The sequence below is a fragment of the Camelus ferus genome, chromosome 10 (assembly GCF_009834535.1).
Source record: "Camelus ferus isolate YT-003-E chromosome 10, BCGSAC_Cfer_1.0, whole genome shotgun sequence".
Lineage (NCBI taxonomy): Eukaryota > Metazoa > Chordata > Mammalia > Artiodactyla > Camelidae > Camelus > Camelus ferus.
In genome coordinates this window covers 39226969-39242114 of record NC_045705.1, presented here as the reverse complement: position 1 = coordinate 39242114, position 15146 = coordinate 39226969, and the positions used below count along the sequence as shown (strand labels likewise).

Genomic DNA, 15146 nt, shown 5'->3' with positions numbered 1-15146 from the left:
AATATATATATGTATTACTGAATCACTCTGCTGTTCACCAGAAATTAGCACAGCATTGTAAACTGACTATACGTCAATAAAATATATATATATATAGAAAGAAAGAAAGAAAGAGAGAGAAAGAGAGAAAAAAGAAAGGAAGAAAGAAAGAAAAAGGAAACAAATTATCTATACCCTAGGAAAGAGATGGTATGAAATCAAAGTCTGGAATAATGCTTATTCAAAACAGTCACCAACTTTTCTTGAGGTGCAGGTTTTTCAATGGGCTCTCCTCCTCGTTTCCGAACACCCCAAGAACCGTTGTAAAAAAATGCTCATGACACTGAGTGTTCAAGTGCACAGAGTGATCCCGTGACTGAGCTAGCACCAGCCATAGTAGGAAGACGTGCATTCAACCCGAGAATAACTCTGTGGGGCATTTGCACGCCAGAGAAGTCTGGTCCACCATCTTTCTCTCCCTGTGGCCTCACAGCCTGGGATGTGGGAAGAGGGCAGCTGGCTGGCTGTTCCACAGCTGCTCCCTCCCCACCCCTTGTGCTCACACCTCTGACTCTGCCACCAGCAGACAGTTCTTTAAACCTCTGGGCTCTTGCATAATTGCCTGATGGTGCTTTGAGAGGACATTCTGAATTTGTAGTTTGTAGTGTTTTCTGAAAGGTTATGTATTCGAAACAGTAACTCTCAGGACCAGTATGTATTCTATGTTTCTGCATTCCCATTTTCTTAAAAAGAAAAGTCAGACCAGCATGTATTTTGGTTTGCTTTGACATAATTAATCTGAGCAATCCGAGGGGCTGTTCTGTAGAAGAAGGAGCCATCTTGTTCAATGTGGCCCTGAGGATAGGAATGAGGTGGAGAGGGAAAGCTATGTGGGAGTAGATTCCAGCTCATTTTAAGGAAATCCTTTTACTAGTTGGAGGTGTGGATTACCTGGGAAGACGGTGAACTGGAACAATGGTTTTCACACCAAGGGAACATTATGAAAACTTATGTACACCCCACTCTCTCGCTCCCTGACACCCACTTCGTGCGTGCGCACACACGCCCTATGATCCTGTTTCAGTCCATCTGGAGTAGGTCCTGGAAATCTGTATTTGTGTGTAAGTTCCTCCAGGTGATTCTGATAATAGAAGATTCAGTGGCAGGAAATATGAAAAAAAGGAATTCAAACTTTGGATGGGAGAGTTGAACTGTATGATTTTCAGGCACTGCCTAACCCTAAGGTTATGTGATTCTAACCAATCTTGTCAATAGTCTTTAATTTGTTCAATGACACATCATCTCCCTCCTAAGGAACATTCTTAGTGCTAGTCCTCCTGGGGTAATTGTCTACTGGGGGTCATTCTTGAATAGGCTCTCTCTCCTATTTTGAATGAAAACCATCTTAACAGCCATTCTACATGCTACGACTAGCCTGGAAGTCTGTCTAGTGACGCTAATGTTGGTATTTGCATTCTCTCTCATGAAGGGTGCAGTAGCTCTCCCGACCATCTTGTGCGTGTGTCTGTGTGTGTGTGTGTGTGTGTGTGTGTGTGTTTATGACTGTAAATGAATTTCTGTCAAGTTTTCTCCATAGGATTTTAACTCTTTCCAAAAATGTTACTATTTTTTTTATGTGTTTATGAAAGTAGCACATTTCACTGAAGTGGGAACATTTTTAAAAGTACAAAGAAGAAATTAAAATCATACCCCATAAAGGGTTCTTTGGCACTTATTTTAATGCAATTCAAAATCTGCCATGAGTCTTTCCTCAGGCTGCACTTTAATACCTAACTTCTGAAGGAGGCACTCACATTTCACACTGCGTTCAGCGTCTTACAACTATAGCTCAGACTGAATGGTCGCTGATACAAATATGATTTATTATTAGGTTAGGGTTATTCTTTCAATCCCTTAGCCCCTTTCCTGATTATAGTTCAGCTTAGAGAGCTGGTCCAGAAAAATCTCATAATGGATAGCATCAGTGTATGACTTTAGCCTTTACAAAAATATTTATTAAAATGTTTCTCTATTGATGATTCCCTTTAATCATCCCAATGAAACCATAAGATGAAGAGTACGAAAATCATTGCCTCTTCCCTCCTTCTCTTTTGAAGATGGGAAATTTAAATTTAATTTAAGTAAATGCTCTTAGAGCATGCTAGACACTGTTCTAAGCCCTTAACAATTAACTTACTTAAACCTCATTACAACCCCGTGGGGAAGGTAATATAATTATCCTTATTTTACAAACCAGGAGGTTGAAGCATAGAGAGGTTAATTTACTTGCCTGAAATTGCCCAGTTAATAAATGGCATAACTGGGATTTGAATCCAGGCTACAGTGCTCTTAACTCAAATGCAGTCCTTCCTCCCAAAGTTACAAAAATAAGAATTGACAAAATTCAGTTCAGCAAGCATTGCTTGAGCAGCCTCTGTGCACAGGTGCTGTCATCAGGTCACTGCCTGGAGCCCAACATTTGTGGGACTAACATGTAAGTCTAGCACAGCTACACTGTGATGAGAGCAGTGAGGGTGCTGTTGGAACTAAAGGTACCGTCTTAGTTCGGGCTGCTATAACAGAATGTTGTACACGGGGTGGCTTATCCAAGAGACATTTATTTTTTGCAGTTTTGGAGGCTAAAGAGCCCAAAATCAAGGCACTGACTGATTGGGTCCCCAGAGAGGACCTTCTTCCTGGTTTACAGATGGCCTTCTTGCTGTATCCTCATATGACTGAGAGAGAGATCTTTTCTCTCCTGTCTCAGATTCTTTTTGGCCACTAATCCAATACATGAGGGCTCCACCCTCATGACCTAATCACCCACCAATGCCCCACCTCCAGATACCATTACACTGGGGATTGGGGCTTCAACATGTGAGTTTTGTGTGGACACAGACATTCAGGGGAAGTGAACGGGCAGCAAACAGAGAGATGAATTCCATCTGAGGATAGCAACGACCATGTATTGTGCCAGGTGCTTTCAAATACAAGATATCATGTAATCTTCACAAAAGCTTCATAAGGAAACTAGGATCAGAGAAGTCAAGTAACTTGGCCAAGGATGCACAGTCAGCCACTGGCTAAACCCAGGTCTCTCTGGGAGCAAGACCAGATGGCTTTTCACTACCCCAAAGGTATATTAGAAACGCATGCCGATTAAGGAGTTACTACATTTCAGATACAGTGTTAGCCAATTTTCTTGTATTGTCTTGTAATTTTTCAGGTCTGTGTTAATATCCTAATTTCACCAACATGAAACATGAGATCCTAAGAAGTTGAGGGACCTGCCCTAAAACACAGAGTTAATAAGTTGCAGATACAGAATTCCAGCCGAGACTTTCAAAACCTGGGCTCTTAGCACAGAACCTCTGTTTTCTGAGATTACATAGTTCCTGAGGGGCCAAACTGGGATTTGCTCCACTGTCTCTTCATCCAAGTCTCTAATCATCGCCCCTCAGTGACTGTCACCTGGGCTCTCACCTGGGCTCTCAGATGGCAGCTTGCAGCCAGCATTGCATAAGGGTTTACTAACCGAGCTTCCCGGCAAGCCTGTGGCCAGTGACATGTATGGCTTCTCAAGTCTCCCTGCAGCAGGGTCCTGTGGAGCACAGGCAAAGGGATACCCAGCACCAGGTGATGCTCCCACAATCCAGTGCTCCAAGCCTGACCTCGTTATGTGTTTGGCGAGAACCTGAAAATGCCAGATGGGAGATGGGTAAGAGGGCAAAGGGAGACAGTTGGACTCATTAAAGCATGACCATTTGGAACTCTCTGGAGATGCTAGATGTCAGAATTGATTGCTCAAGTTTTGCCATCCAGTTTATGTTTTCAGTATTTTTGGTCAGTGACCAAACTAGGGCGGAGAGGATTATTTCTGCTTTAACAATCTAATTAATTGCTTGCCTCTTGAGTAAAAGAGAAGTAGGGCGGTCTTTCTCTTCACGATTCATCCTTTCTACACAGGTGACCCACCCTTTCCTTAGGTAAAGATCTGTGGATCTTAATATCATCTGTTTCTGCCAAAGAGTCCTACTCAGGAAAATACTTTTATATAGATTTTGTATAGATCCTACCAAGTAAAAAAGGCGTGAAGTGGTCAACAACTTTGATGAATGGTCAGAAACACTGGTTGTTTGGGCAAGTCACTTAAGCTCTCTGAGCCTTAGTTTTCACATCCAGGTCCAGAATTAGTAGCCTCCTTGACGATTCATTCACTCATTCATCATTCATTCAGCAAAGATGCGTTAAGCGCCTACCATATGCCCAGCTCCATCTTAAGCCCTGGATCGTTGTACAGATTATAAATACTTTAGTACATGCTCAAAGGATATGTATTTCCCTTTCTTCAGATTTTGAGCTTTTGGTGCTAAAGAAAAACCCTATAGCATTATGTAGGGCCCTGTTTCTCAACCCTAACTGCTTTCAGCAGTAAACTATCCACGTGCGTCCCAAGAAGCACGAGGAGAGAGGACAGGGCTGAGGCAGGTGAGGAAGAAAAGGTAAGCCGCACCCTCTGCTACTCAAGAGAGAGGTTTGCAGAAACCCCCAAGAGGCAATCAACATGGGCTTCTGGGATGAAAAATCACAGCTCTGGTTGAGGATACAGAGCATGGAGAAAGAGTGCTGAGAACATAAATCAATCCAGTGTTTGTGATGTATTGTTGCAAATAGACATTTAGCTAACATGCATTTCAGTGTTAAGCAAATTTATTCTGAGTTTTGAGGACAGCCTCTCATAACAGGCATTATCTCAGTGACTCTATACTTAAATTTGGTTGTGGTTTATTTAATTCAGGACGTTCAGGATTTGGGATGCAAGGGAGAGCGATGGTTATCATTTACGAAAAGCTCAGCCCAGACTTCTAAGGAACTGTATGGGCCTTAAAATTACGTGTGACCCATCTAAAATCTCATGTTTGTTGAAAATCCCATCGGATAAGGGAGGCCTGGAAGGTCCTTAAATACTGTTTCCCAAACAGAGTGGATGTGGCCAGACACTGAAGTTAGATGTTAGAAGATGTGAGCTCAGGCCCTGTTTCTACCACTTTCTAATTGGGCTCAAGTCTTAGCTTTTTCAGCCATAAAATGGGGCTGAGAATACCCCACTGGGTTATTGTTGGGACCAAATGAGCTGATGTAAATGTCAAGGAATCTTTCATGGATAATTATATGTTAAAACTTCATCTACCACTTATGTCACCATCATTATTATTATTTATGAAACTTTCAACCAAAGTAGAAATCAAAACTTTCTGACTTCCTGCTTAAGTGAACCAAAACCTGCCTCCTATACAGTAAGGCTTTTTTTTTTTTCCTTCGCTTTTTTTTTTTTTTTTGCCTGTTTAAAGATTAGTGATAAACCATAGCAAATATTAGGTGTTTTTGTGTGTGTGTCTGTCTTTCCATCTGTTCATCTGACTTTTTCTTTGCGACCCTTTTAAGATTTAAGTGATGAACCACTAAAATGGCCTAATGGAAACATTTCTTGAGAAATATAAACAGGATGAACTTAGAAACCAGGAGGGTGGGTAGTTAGAATGCTCTGTCTGAACAATTCCTAGAATAGAATATTGGGTTCAGCCTAATAGTACTTACGTGGGGCCCCTGTGAGTTCTTTCACTTTATGCAGCATTTTTGCAGAGTCTAATCAAATAACCATGTATTCTCTGCGTGCTACAGTCATTTTGGCATCATCTGATGTGCTGGTGTCTCCCATAATTAGCCTGGTTGATGCAAAGAAGCTAGGATAAAGTCAGAGCTGTAACAACAGGTTTAGAAGGATCTGAAGAGATGAATATGAATTAACATTTGCACTTGGATTAAAACTGAGAAAAGCTAGCTCCGAGTAGGCATTTTCTCTATGAGCATCTTTCCTCTTGGCAGGTTCTCTTATCTGAAGTCTTCCTTGCTCTTCTCCCAACTGTTGTATGTTGGGTGTAAGTAGAAACTCTCAGTGGAACGTACTGCTTTAATAGCTGAGGTTAGATTTGAAGAATTTTGTTCATCTGTTTCCACTCAAATATTCTACTCTCACATTGAAGTAAATATATTCTGGAACTCCGTTCTGTCACTATAGAAACTCCGATCTTCCCTGTGTTTCAGCTGGAAACACAAAAGAGTTCTCAGTTAAAAAGGAGTATGTTGTTAATTATTGATCTCTGACTAGCTTAGATCTCATAAACCATAAAGTTTCTGTAGATTTAGAGTTTTTCCTCTCTTTTTCCCTTTCCCCAGTTTTGAAATTAGAGCTAGCCCTAGTTAAACAAAAAGTGATTCTAAAAGAATACAATGAATATTATTTTACTTCATCTGTTATTTATTGAGGACATGCTGTAATACACTGCAGAGTGATACGTGGACATGCCCTCAAGGAACATACAGCCTTATATGCTAGATGAGAAAATAAACACAGGAAACAATAATACCGACATAGACATACAAGTAAATGCCATGGGGGCTTAGAGAAGAATGATCATGTCTAACTGGAGAGGCTCAGAAACTCAGAGATATTTAACTTCTCTTTCTCAGCCCAATCCTTCAACTATGCACAATTCTACCAATTTTATTTTACTTATATTTCTCTAACCCTTCCCTCTGCTCTACCTCATTATCACTCCTCATCATTTCTTGCCTGGATTATGGCAACAGCTTCTAAATAGGCCTCCTGCTGCCCACTATTCCATCCTCTTCTAGGCTGTCTTCCTCCTCCCCTAGAGTCATTTATTTAAAATGCTAATCTGGTCTGTCACTTCTCAACTTTATAGCCTCTAATAATTCTTGAGGATTCCCCAAGGGAAAACCACAGGTCCTCAGTGCAGATGGATCCCATTTATAAGGAGCCCCCACCACCTCTCCAGCCTCATGTCCCCATCCTGTATGTCCCCTGTACCAGAATCTTCCTGAAATCTTTAACTTGATTATACCCTTGGACCATAGTACATGTTGTTCCTCCAGTCTGGGAAATTCTCCGTGAACTTTTCCTATTGACAGGCTCTTTCTCATCCTTCAAGAATCATGTAAGTTGACACCTCCTCCAAGAAGCCCACCCCACTGTTTTCCACCTCTCCTTATTACCCTCCAGAGAGATAGATGTGCCCACATTGCTATCAGCAGTCTTACTGGGCAACGCTGTCAGTCTGTTTATGCTTCTGCTCCCACTAAGAGCACATTGCTAGCACAGGGAACTATATTCAATATCTTGTAGTAACCTATAATGAAAAAGAATATGAAAACGAATGTATGTATGCATATGTATGACTGAAACATTATGCTGTACGCCATAAACTGACACATTGTAAACTGACTATACTTTGATTAAAAAAAAAAACACATTACTAAGTGTTCATTGCAGTCATGCTTTTTAATAAAATTTTTTGTTGTTCCCCAGCACCTTTACTTGATACCAGGTAGGCATTCAATAAATGTTTGATGAATGAATGAAGTGGCAGGTAAAATAATGAAATCTGCAGAGATGGCTGGAGAAGGACATTGGGGAAAAGGAAAGATTCAAGATTCTCTATAACATCTTTGGTTTTGAGGTGAAGATAGATACCATGGTGTTCTTGAAGAAAAGGGAAGAAAAAGGAAACAAAAAGAAAAGGGAGGCATTATTAGGAGAGGAGAGCAGAGGAGAGGAGAGAACTTTACTCAGTCTCCACTTTAGGTGTTTATCTCTCTGATTCCTTGAAATAGATTTTGATTGATTGATTGATTCAGGCATTTAAGTAACAAATATTGGGTTTTTGTTCCTTCCAAATACTGTGCCTCTCAGTACATGTAACACAGAAATTGCAAAAGATGTGTTAGCAGCTTAGAAATATTATACCAAGACTTTTTATACTGAACAAAGGAACAGAAATATTTTAGAAGCATATTTTATTTGAGCTGTAGGATAAGAAGAGGAGTTGTTCTTTATCTGATAAGGAACTTCATCATAAATGCCTTGCCATGTGACAGACTCTTTATTTTCCATTTTCTTTAGGGTGGAAAGAAAGGAACGTGCCCGATTGAAGACAGTGAAGTTTAACGCAAAACCTGGAGTGATTGATTCAAAAGGGGTAGGTACAAAGTAATTGAAACACTAAGTTCTCTCGGTTGCCATGGATTTAACTGTAATTAACATTTAGACTTTCAGTAGCAAACAAATTATGGAGCCACCAGACGGTAGAGCACTGTTATAAGTGTATTGCTAAATGCAATGATGTAATTTCTGGTGAAGCAGACTTACGGTTAATATATTAAATATTGGAGGGTAAAGCTGCTAGTGGTCAGCAGAAATGATGTGTTATGAAGGTGATGTAATGACTACAATGAAGAAGAAAAAAGATAGTTCAGGTGTTTTTATTTCTTTAACTTTTGCTTTTAAATTAAATATTTTAAAAGGATAGGTTTCATAAAAGATACCTGCTCATCATAAAATATGCCTAGTCCTTTACACATTATAAAGCTAAAACAGTGGTCATGGAAATATACACATGAATCATCTAAGTGAATACGTGGATTGTTGTGACAGACATAGAAAAGAAGAAAATGAACAAATGAAATGTAATCACAAAAATTAAAAGACTTAACTGCTGTGCACATCTTTGTAGATAACAAATTTAATGAGATAAAACTGATATGCCATACAATTCACCGACTTAAAGTATGTAATCCAAAGATTTTAAGTGTATTTAGAGTTATGCGACCATCACCACAATCAATTTTAGAACATTTTATTGCCCCATAAAGAAATCCTATAGCAGTCACTTGCCCCACTCCCAGCCCCATTCCATCCCCACCCAGCCCTGGGCAACTGCTAAATCTACTTTGTCTCTGTAGCTTTGCCTAGTCTGGATATTTCATGTAAATGGAATTATACACTACGTGGTCTTTTGTGACTACTTCCTTCACTTGACATGATGTTCTCAAAGTGCATCTATGCTGTAATGTCTATAAGTACTTTCTTTTCATTGTCAAATAATATTCCACTGTATGAATATACCTCATTTAATTTATCCATTCATCAGTTGATGAACATTTGTGGGCTATTATGGATAATACTGCTGTAAACATTTGTGTACAAGTTTTTGTGTAGACATATATTCTTATTTCCATTATGCATAAACCTAGGAGTGGAATTCCTGGGTCATATGATAACTCTATGTTTAACATTTTGGGGAACTGCCAGACTGTTTTCCAAAGTGGCTGTATCATTTTACATTCCCATCATTAGGGTATGAAGGTTCCAATTGCTCTGTGCCTTCACCAGTACTTGTTATTGTATGTCTTTCTGCTTATAGCCAACCTCTTTGGTCTGAAGTGGTATCTCATTGTGGTTGTGATTTGCATTTCCCTAGTGACTCTTGGTACTGGGCATCTTTTCATGTGCTTGTTGACCATTTATATATCTTTTTTTGGAGAAATGTCTATTCAGATCCTTGGCCCAGTTTTAAATTGAGTTGCTGTTGAGTTGTACAAGTTCTTTATCTATTCTCGATATTAATCTTTTATCATATATATGCTTTCCAAATATTTTATCCCACTCTGTGAGTTGTCTTTTCACTCTCTTGGTTGTGTCTCTTGATGCACAAAAGTTTTTAATTTTGACAAAGCCCAGTTTATCTATTTCTTCTTTTGTTACTTGTGCTTTTGGTGTCAACTAAAAAACCATCACCTAACCCAAGGTAGTGAAGATTTATGTCCCTATTTTCTTCTAAGAGTTTTATCATTTTAGCTCTGACATTTAAGTGTTTGATCCATTTTGAGTTAGTTTTTGTAAATGATATCAAGTAGTGTTCCAGTTTCATTCTTTAGCACGTGAACTGTTTCCTTTATTTTTTCATTGTTCATCACAAGTGTATCGAAATATAATTAATTATGTATACCAATCTTATATCCTGCTACTTTGCTGAGGCCATATATTCATTCTAATAGTTTTTTGACTGATTCCTTGGGACTTTTTGTATACAAGATCATGCCATACGTAAAAAGAGAGAGTTTTACTTCTTTCTTCCCAATCTGGATGACTTTTATTTCTTATCATACTTGACTGCCCTGGCTGGAACCTTCAGTACAATGTTGGATAGAAATGGCAAGAGCAGGCACCCTTGCCTTGTTCCTGACTTTCAGGGGAAAGCATTTAATCTCTCCTATTAAGTACAGTGTTAGCTGTGAGTTGTACAGCTTTTTAAATCCATTTTTAAGTGATAGCACTAGTATCTTACTGCTATGTTGTAAAATACCTTTCCCCATCTTCTGTCTTCCTATTCTTTCTCTTCATCTCCTTTCCTTTACCTTTCTGTCTTAATAATTTTGGTTGTGAGCATCACATAGAACCACAAGGTATGGTTAATAGATGTCACCTTGAAAAACAAGAGGAAGAAAAGCTAACATTTCTCAGGACTTTGGAGCCCTAAACCACAACACTGCCCTTTGTATTTTTAAGTAGAAGTGTCATTGGACAGCCCCATCATTGACATAATAATTTACTTTCCCCTAAAACATTCAGGTGAAATGGGAATTTATTTAAACATGGTGCCACTCTGAAAAAAAAAAATGAGGGTATGTGTCATCATGCATGGAGTCCTTTCAATTGAATACTGCATATGTACAAGAGAGTAGGATGTTTTCAGTGATTCCTGGTGAGAATTTAAGGATAGATTTCCTATTTGATTCATATGTGTAGTTGGATATATATCAGAGAATTTTTGTTGAATATCCACCATGTGCCAGACGCAAGACTAAAACTTGTAAAAGATACAAAGTGTAACATAGGACCTTCCCCTCAAGAGCTTATGACATCAGTGAGCCCAGATGTCTTTGTGACAAGGCCAAAACTTACGTGTCGTGCCCTTTCATCATATTGTTAAATACAACTAGGTATGAGCCAATGAATATAAATTCTAGGACTTGAATGACAATTGAAGGAGAGGCAGTGAGCATGTGGGAAGGGAAACCCTGGAAGGTAAGTCAATGGGAGGGAGTAAGGAGCCTGGGTTCTGGCTTCAGTTCATTACTCAGTCCCGCTGTTCTTGGGGCATCATTACTACATCAGGGAAGTCAGACAAGATTCATCTCCTATGTAAACTGATGAATTGATGGTTTCTAGCTAGAATATTGTGTTGAAAATGATTCTGAGGCCACGTATGACCTCAGCAGGATCCCCCCAAAAAGTGTCCTGATTGATTAGTCTAGCACAACATTGGGAATTGACCTCTATGTGAGGTCCCCAGATTCAATGACTTTTAAGGTGTCTTCCAGCAGTAATTTTCCACAAGCTTATAAATTCAGAAATCACAAACCAAAGTTTTCCAAATCCTCATGAGAGCAGTACATCAATGAGCAGACTCTCGCCCAGAAGCAGAAAGCAAAGGACAATTAAGAGAAAGTGCACTGAAGAAAAGGCAGACCAACTGTGTGGACAGTTGGGGAAGTCAGGAGATGCTACTCACTTTGAGCCTTGGGCAAGGACTAAAGAAATAAGTCATTGTTACAAAGGCCTCAGTCTCTGGGATTCTGGGAGTAAACTCAGCATAAACTGAAGAGGAAAACTGTTTGGGAATGAGAAAGAGAATGGGCTAGTTTAAGTAACTTTATCACTAGCCGGCATTCCCAGAGCATTGTGAGATGTTGGGAGTTCAGAGCAAAAGCCATGGCTGCTGCTCAGGAGGACCTTAGAGTCAATCCGCATGTACAAAGCGGGCTGTGACAAGAGCCTCAGGAGTAGTATATACAAGAGCTGTGGGAATTCAAATTAATAGAGATGGGGGTGACCAGAGAGCACGTCACAGAAGAACTTAGACTTTAATTGGCCTACCAGTGCTTGAGTTACTTTTCCAGAACTATTAATTGACTTTTAAAAACTGAGTGCTACAAAACACCAGGCACTGTGCTAGGTGCCAAGCAGGACAGCAGAATGATGAAAAAGACAGTCTTTCATACCGAGGAGCTCACAAAGAGAAATGTAAGCGGACAAACAATGGCAATAGAAGATCGCTGATAATCCCCATAAATTTAGGGAATTCACCTCTATTTTAAATATCAGGAAATTGAGCCTCAAAAAGATTAACTAATTTACCTACAATTGCACAGCAGTAAGTAGAAAAGTCAGGTTTAAGTTCAAATCATTTTGACAGTAGAACATTTGCCCTTTTCATTTCTTCACACTGTACCTTAATTCTGTCGGAGTTCAGAAGAAAGAGAGAGTTACTAATTATGCCTTGGGTAAGAGAGAAGACTTCAAAGAGAAGCTGATATTTGAATGAGATCTTGAAGTTTGAGTAAGAGTTTGCCACATATAGGAAACAGCATGAAGATGAAGATGGAAACTGTAGGCATGTTGGGGTCAGGTCAAGCAGACTGGGAACACCAGATGGTTGGTGTGGATGCTGTGGTGGGAGTTGTAGCTAATGGGGCTGAGCTGGCAGATCTGGAAAGTTGGGAAGCTTGTATGGAAAGCCTGGCTATGAGCTTTGAGGCTTACTGAGTTTGGAGAGGCTCCATGAGGAAACCTGAGGCTCTCCATTCAGAAGTGCCAGTTTGCTACAAGTGAAATGCCCAGGCTTTCTGTCCACTCCATGTGCCTACACAAAGTCTGTGTCTACATCTGCAAAGACAGGTAGACAATTGTGTCAGTAACCCAGGTGTTTCCAGCCTCCCTAGACCCAGGCTCAAAGTGGCCATCTGTTTGGATGAATCTCCCTGAGAACCATCTCAGTTCCCCAGATTTCAGTGCACCCAAGCTTTCCTGAGAATGTTGCTAAATTCCTAACAAGTCTCCATTCAAATTAGCCCCTGATGAAACTTAATTGCCACCTTAATTTCTTTTATTGTTCTTCTAATTTTTTAATCAACTTTCTAATCAGCCCTTCTATTATTTATTGAGACATTTAAGAAATTGTATAATCTTCAGAATCAAGCTGTTTTCCATAGAAAATCGGTGGTGTTTAGTGATTTGTGCTAAATTTTCTTTCATTTTTATTTTAAAATCCCTACAATTTAAGGAAGAGAAATATATGTCTGAAAGAGTCTGAGTGAATTATTAATATTCTTACTAAATGTCAGCAAAGTGCAGTGCATAAGGGTCCCCTTTGCATTGTAAGTCCTTTTCAAAGTAAGATAAGCTATAGACAAATAAGTAGTTCTGTTTATCCACAGGCTGGTCTAAAACAGCGGTGATAGGTGTTATTCGAAGTAGTGGGAGTATCCATTGTAAAAGCCTAGACAGCCGCTTACATACATCTCTTAATCGCCACAGCAAAGCTTGACGGGAAATTGCTTATTCCTTCTTTACAGATGTAAAGAAACTGAGGCTTGGGGAGGTGAAGAAATCTAAACCCATGTCTGATTGATTCCAAAACCCATGATCTGTTTACTGTAGCTTGCTCTCTTCCTTGTTAAAACCAGGTTGCACTCATGCATCTTAAGAAAAATGAAGAAATAAATTGAATTGGTTTTAGCTTTGTCAAAAACTGACTTGGACATAAACTTAAATTCTGAAAGGGGGAAACTGGTTTCCTCGATGATGCACATATTTCTGTATGAGAACATCTCTGAAGGGAGCTTGGGGGCTGCACACTCTCGGGTGTGATCTGCCCAAATAAAATGAAGTCTTTACTCTGTCTTTTATTAAACCTTTATCAGGTTCCTATACAAGGCAGCTTCCTAGGTGGTGTGGACCAGGATGAGTAAGTCATGGTCACCGCCCTGAAGGAGCAGGGGTGCTAGGGAAGCGAATGGGTCCCTGCAGGGAGGAAGTGATTAATACCAAACAAGAGGGACAGCAGACTTGCTCTGAAGTTCAGGCTCCCCTGAAGTTGATTCTGGCTTGGAAGCTGGGAGAATTTGAATTGAGGGTCCTTGAAGGAGTGGTAAAAATTTGCAAGGAGCAAACAGTGGCACTGGAATAAGATATAGGATACACAGGAAGTAAAACATGGTTTGCTTTCAATGCTAGCAACAGTTTATGAAGAATGAAAGGCCTCAGAATTGACAGATTAGACTCAAGTCAATTCTGGTGCCTTAAATTTCCCAGGAGACTTGTACTGTATCCTGTAGACAGTGACAAATTTTAAGGGTTGTGACCAAACCCAACCCAATGATTTCCTCTGGGCTCCACCCTTAATGTACCTGGACTGCTGCCCAAATGTCACTCCCAGGCAGAGGTCCCAATTTACTCATCTTTGTGCCCCTAACACCTTGCAGTGTCTACCAGACACACATTTGCTGTTCAATCCACCCTTCTTAGGGGAAAGTTAAACGAATGATCAGAAGTAGGTTTCCAAGAAATCAGTCTGGCAACCATGGGAAAGATAGATTGGACGGGAGAGAGACTGACAGTGGGAGATGTTGAGAAAGCTATTGCAGTGTTCTGAATGTGAGATTCTGAAAATCTGAATTTAAAACAGAGGCAAAAGGAAAGGAAAATAAGAGACTGTTGCTAAAGGGATCAGAGAAGACCGTCATCCTTGGACATCTGACCTGATGTTCTGTTTCCTTTTCTAAAGCCTCGTGCTCCCTCTCAGAGGGGATGTTGACTCTGAGAAAACACGTGGGGCAGAGATGATGCTACTGGTGATAGGATCCTGGCATTCTCCCTGAATCGGACTGGAGCCAGCATTAAGAAGTCTCAGTTCCATTTCATACATTCTTAGAAATTTCCACATAGTCACTAGGTCCTACTATGTCATTTACAGATGAAGAAACTGAGAATCATTTTTCTGGGACACACAGAGTTAGTGCAGAGCCTGCCATTGAAACATTTATCAAAAAAGTGACCTGACAGTCAGTGTTTTGTTAGGAAGATAGGAATTATGTTTGCTTCACCAGGATGAGTTATGAGGATTGCTTTTGTGACAGCTTCAAAGGGACATTTTGAGTTTCAAGGGAGAAGTCCCTAGTGCCCTCAAAAGAAACCTTCATGATAAAGCTAGTTTTGGGGAGGCCAGAGCCCAGTGAAGGGCTCAAATGTCCAGAGGTGATGTAGACTCAGGGAGGAGGGCTGGAAGGAGGGCCGTCCTGCCCGACTCCACCGCCGCCAGGAAGTCAAGATCCTCTCCGAGCTCATAACCTCAGAAGAGGCTGTGTCTCACGTTCTTTATCATCACTTCCCTCCTGCAGGCCCCCTGCCCCTGTCCTGAGTGGTCTTCTTGGCTGTAGTCTTTCCCCTCTGATTCTTTCCCCAG

General features: G+C 40.3%; 1 protein-coding gene across 25 annotated transcripts in view; it reads left to right on the top strand.

The window, feature by feature from the left end:
- The window catches only part of DLG2 (discs large MAGUK scaffold protein 2), a 1704777-nt gene that overhangs the window by 1634651 nt on the left and 54980 nt on the right, over window positions 1-15146 (top strand). For all 25 annotated transcript variants that reach the window (XM_032488772.1, XM_032488771.1, XM_032488766.1 and 22 more), the window contains one exon: window positions 7964-8039. In XM_032488772.1, coding sequence (XP_032344663.1) covers window positions 7964-8039 — 76 coding nt within the window. The remainder of the gene's footprint in view (window positions 1-7963; window positions 8040-15146) is intronic.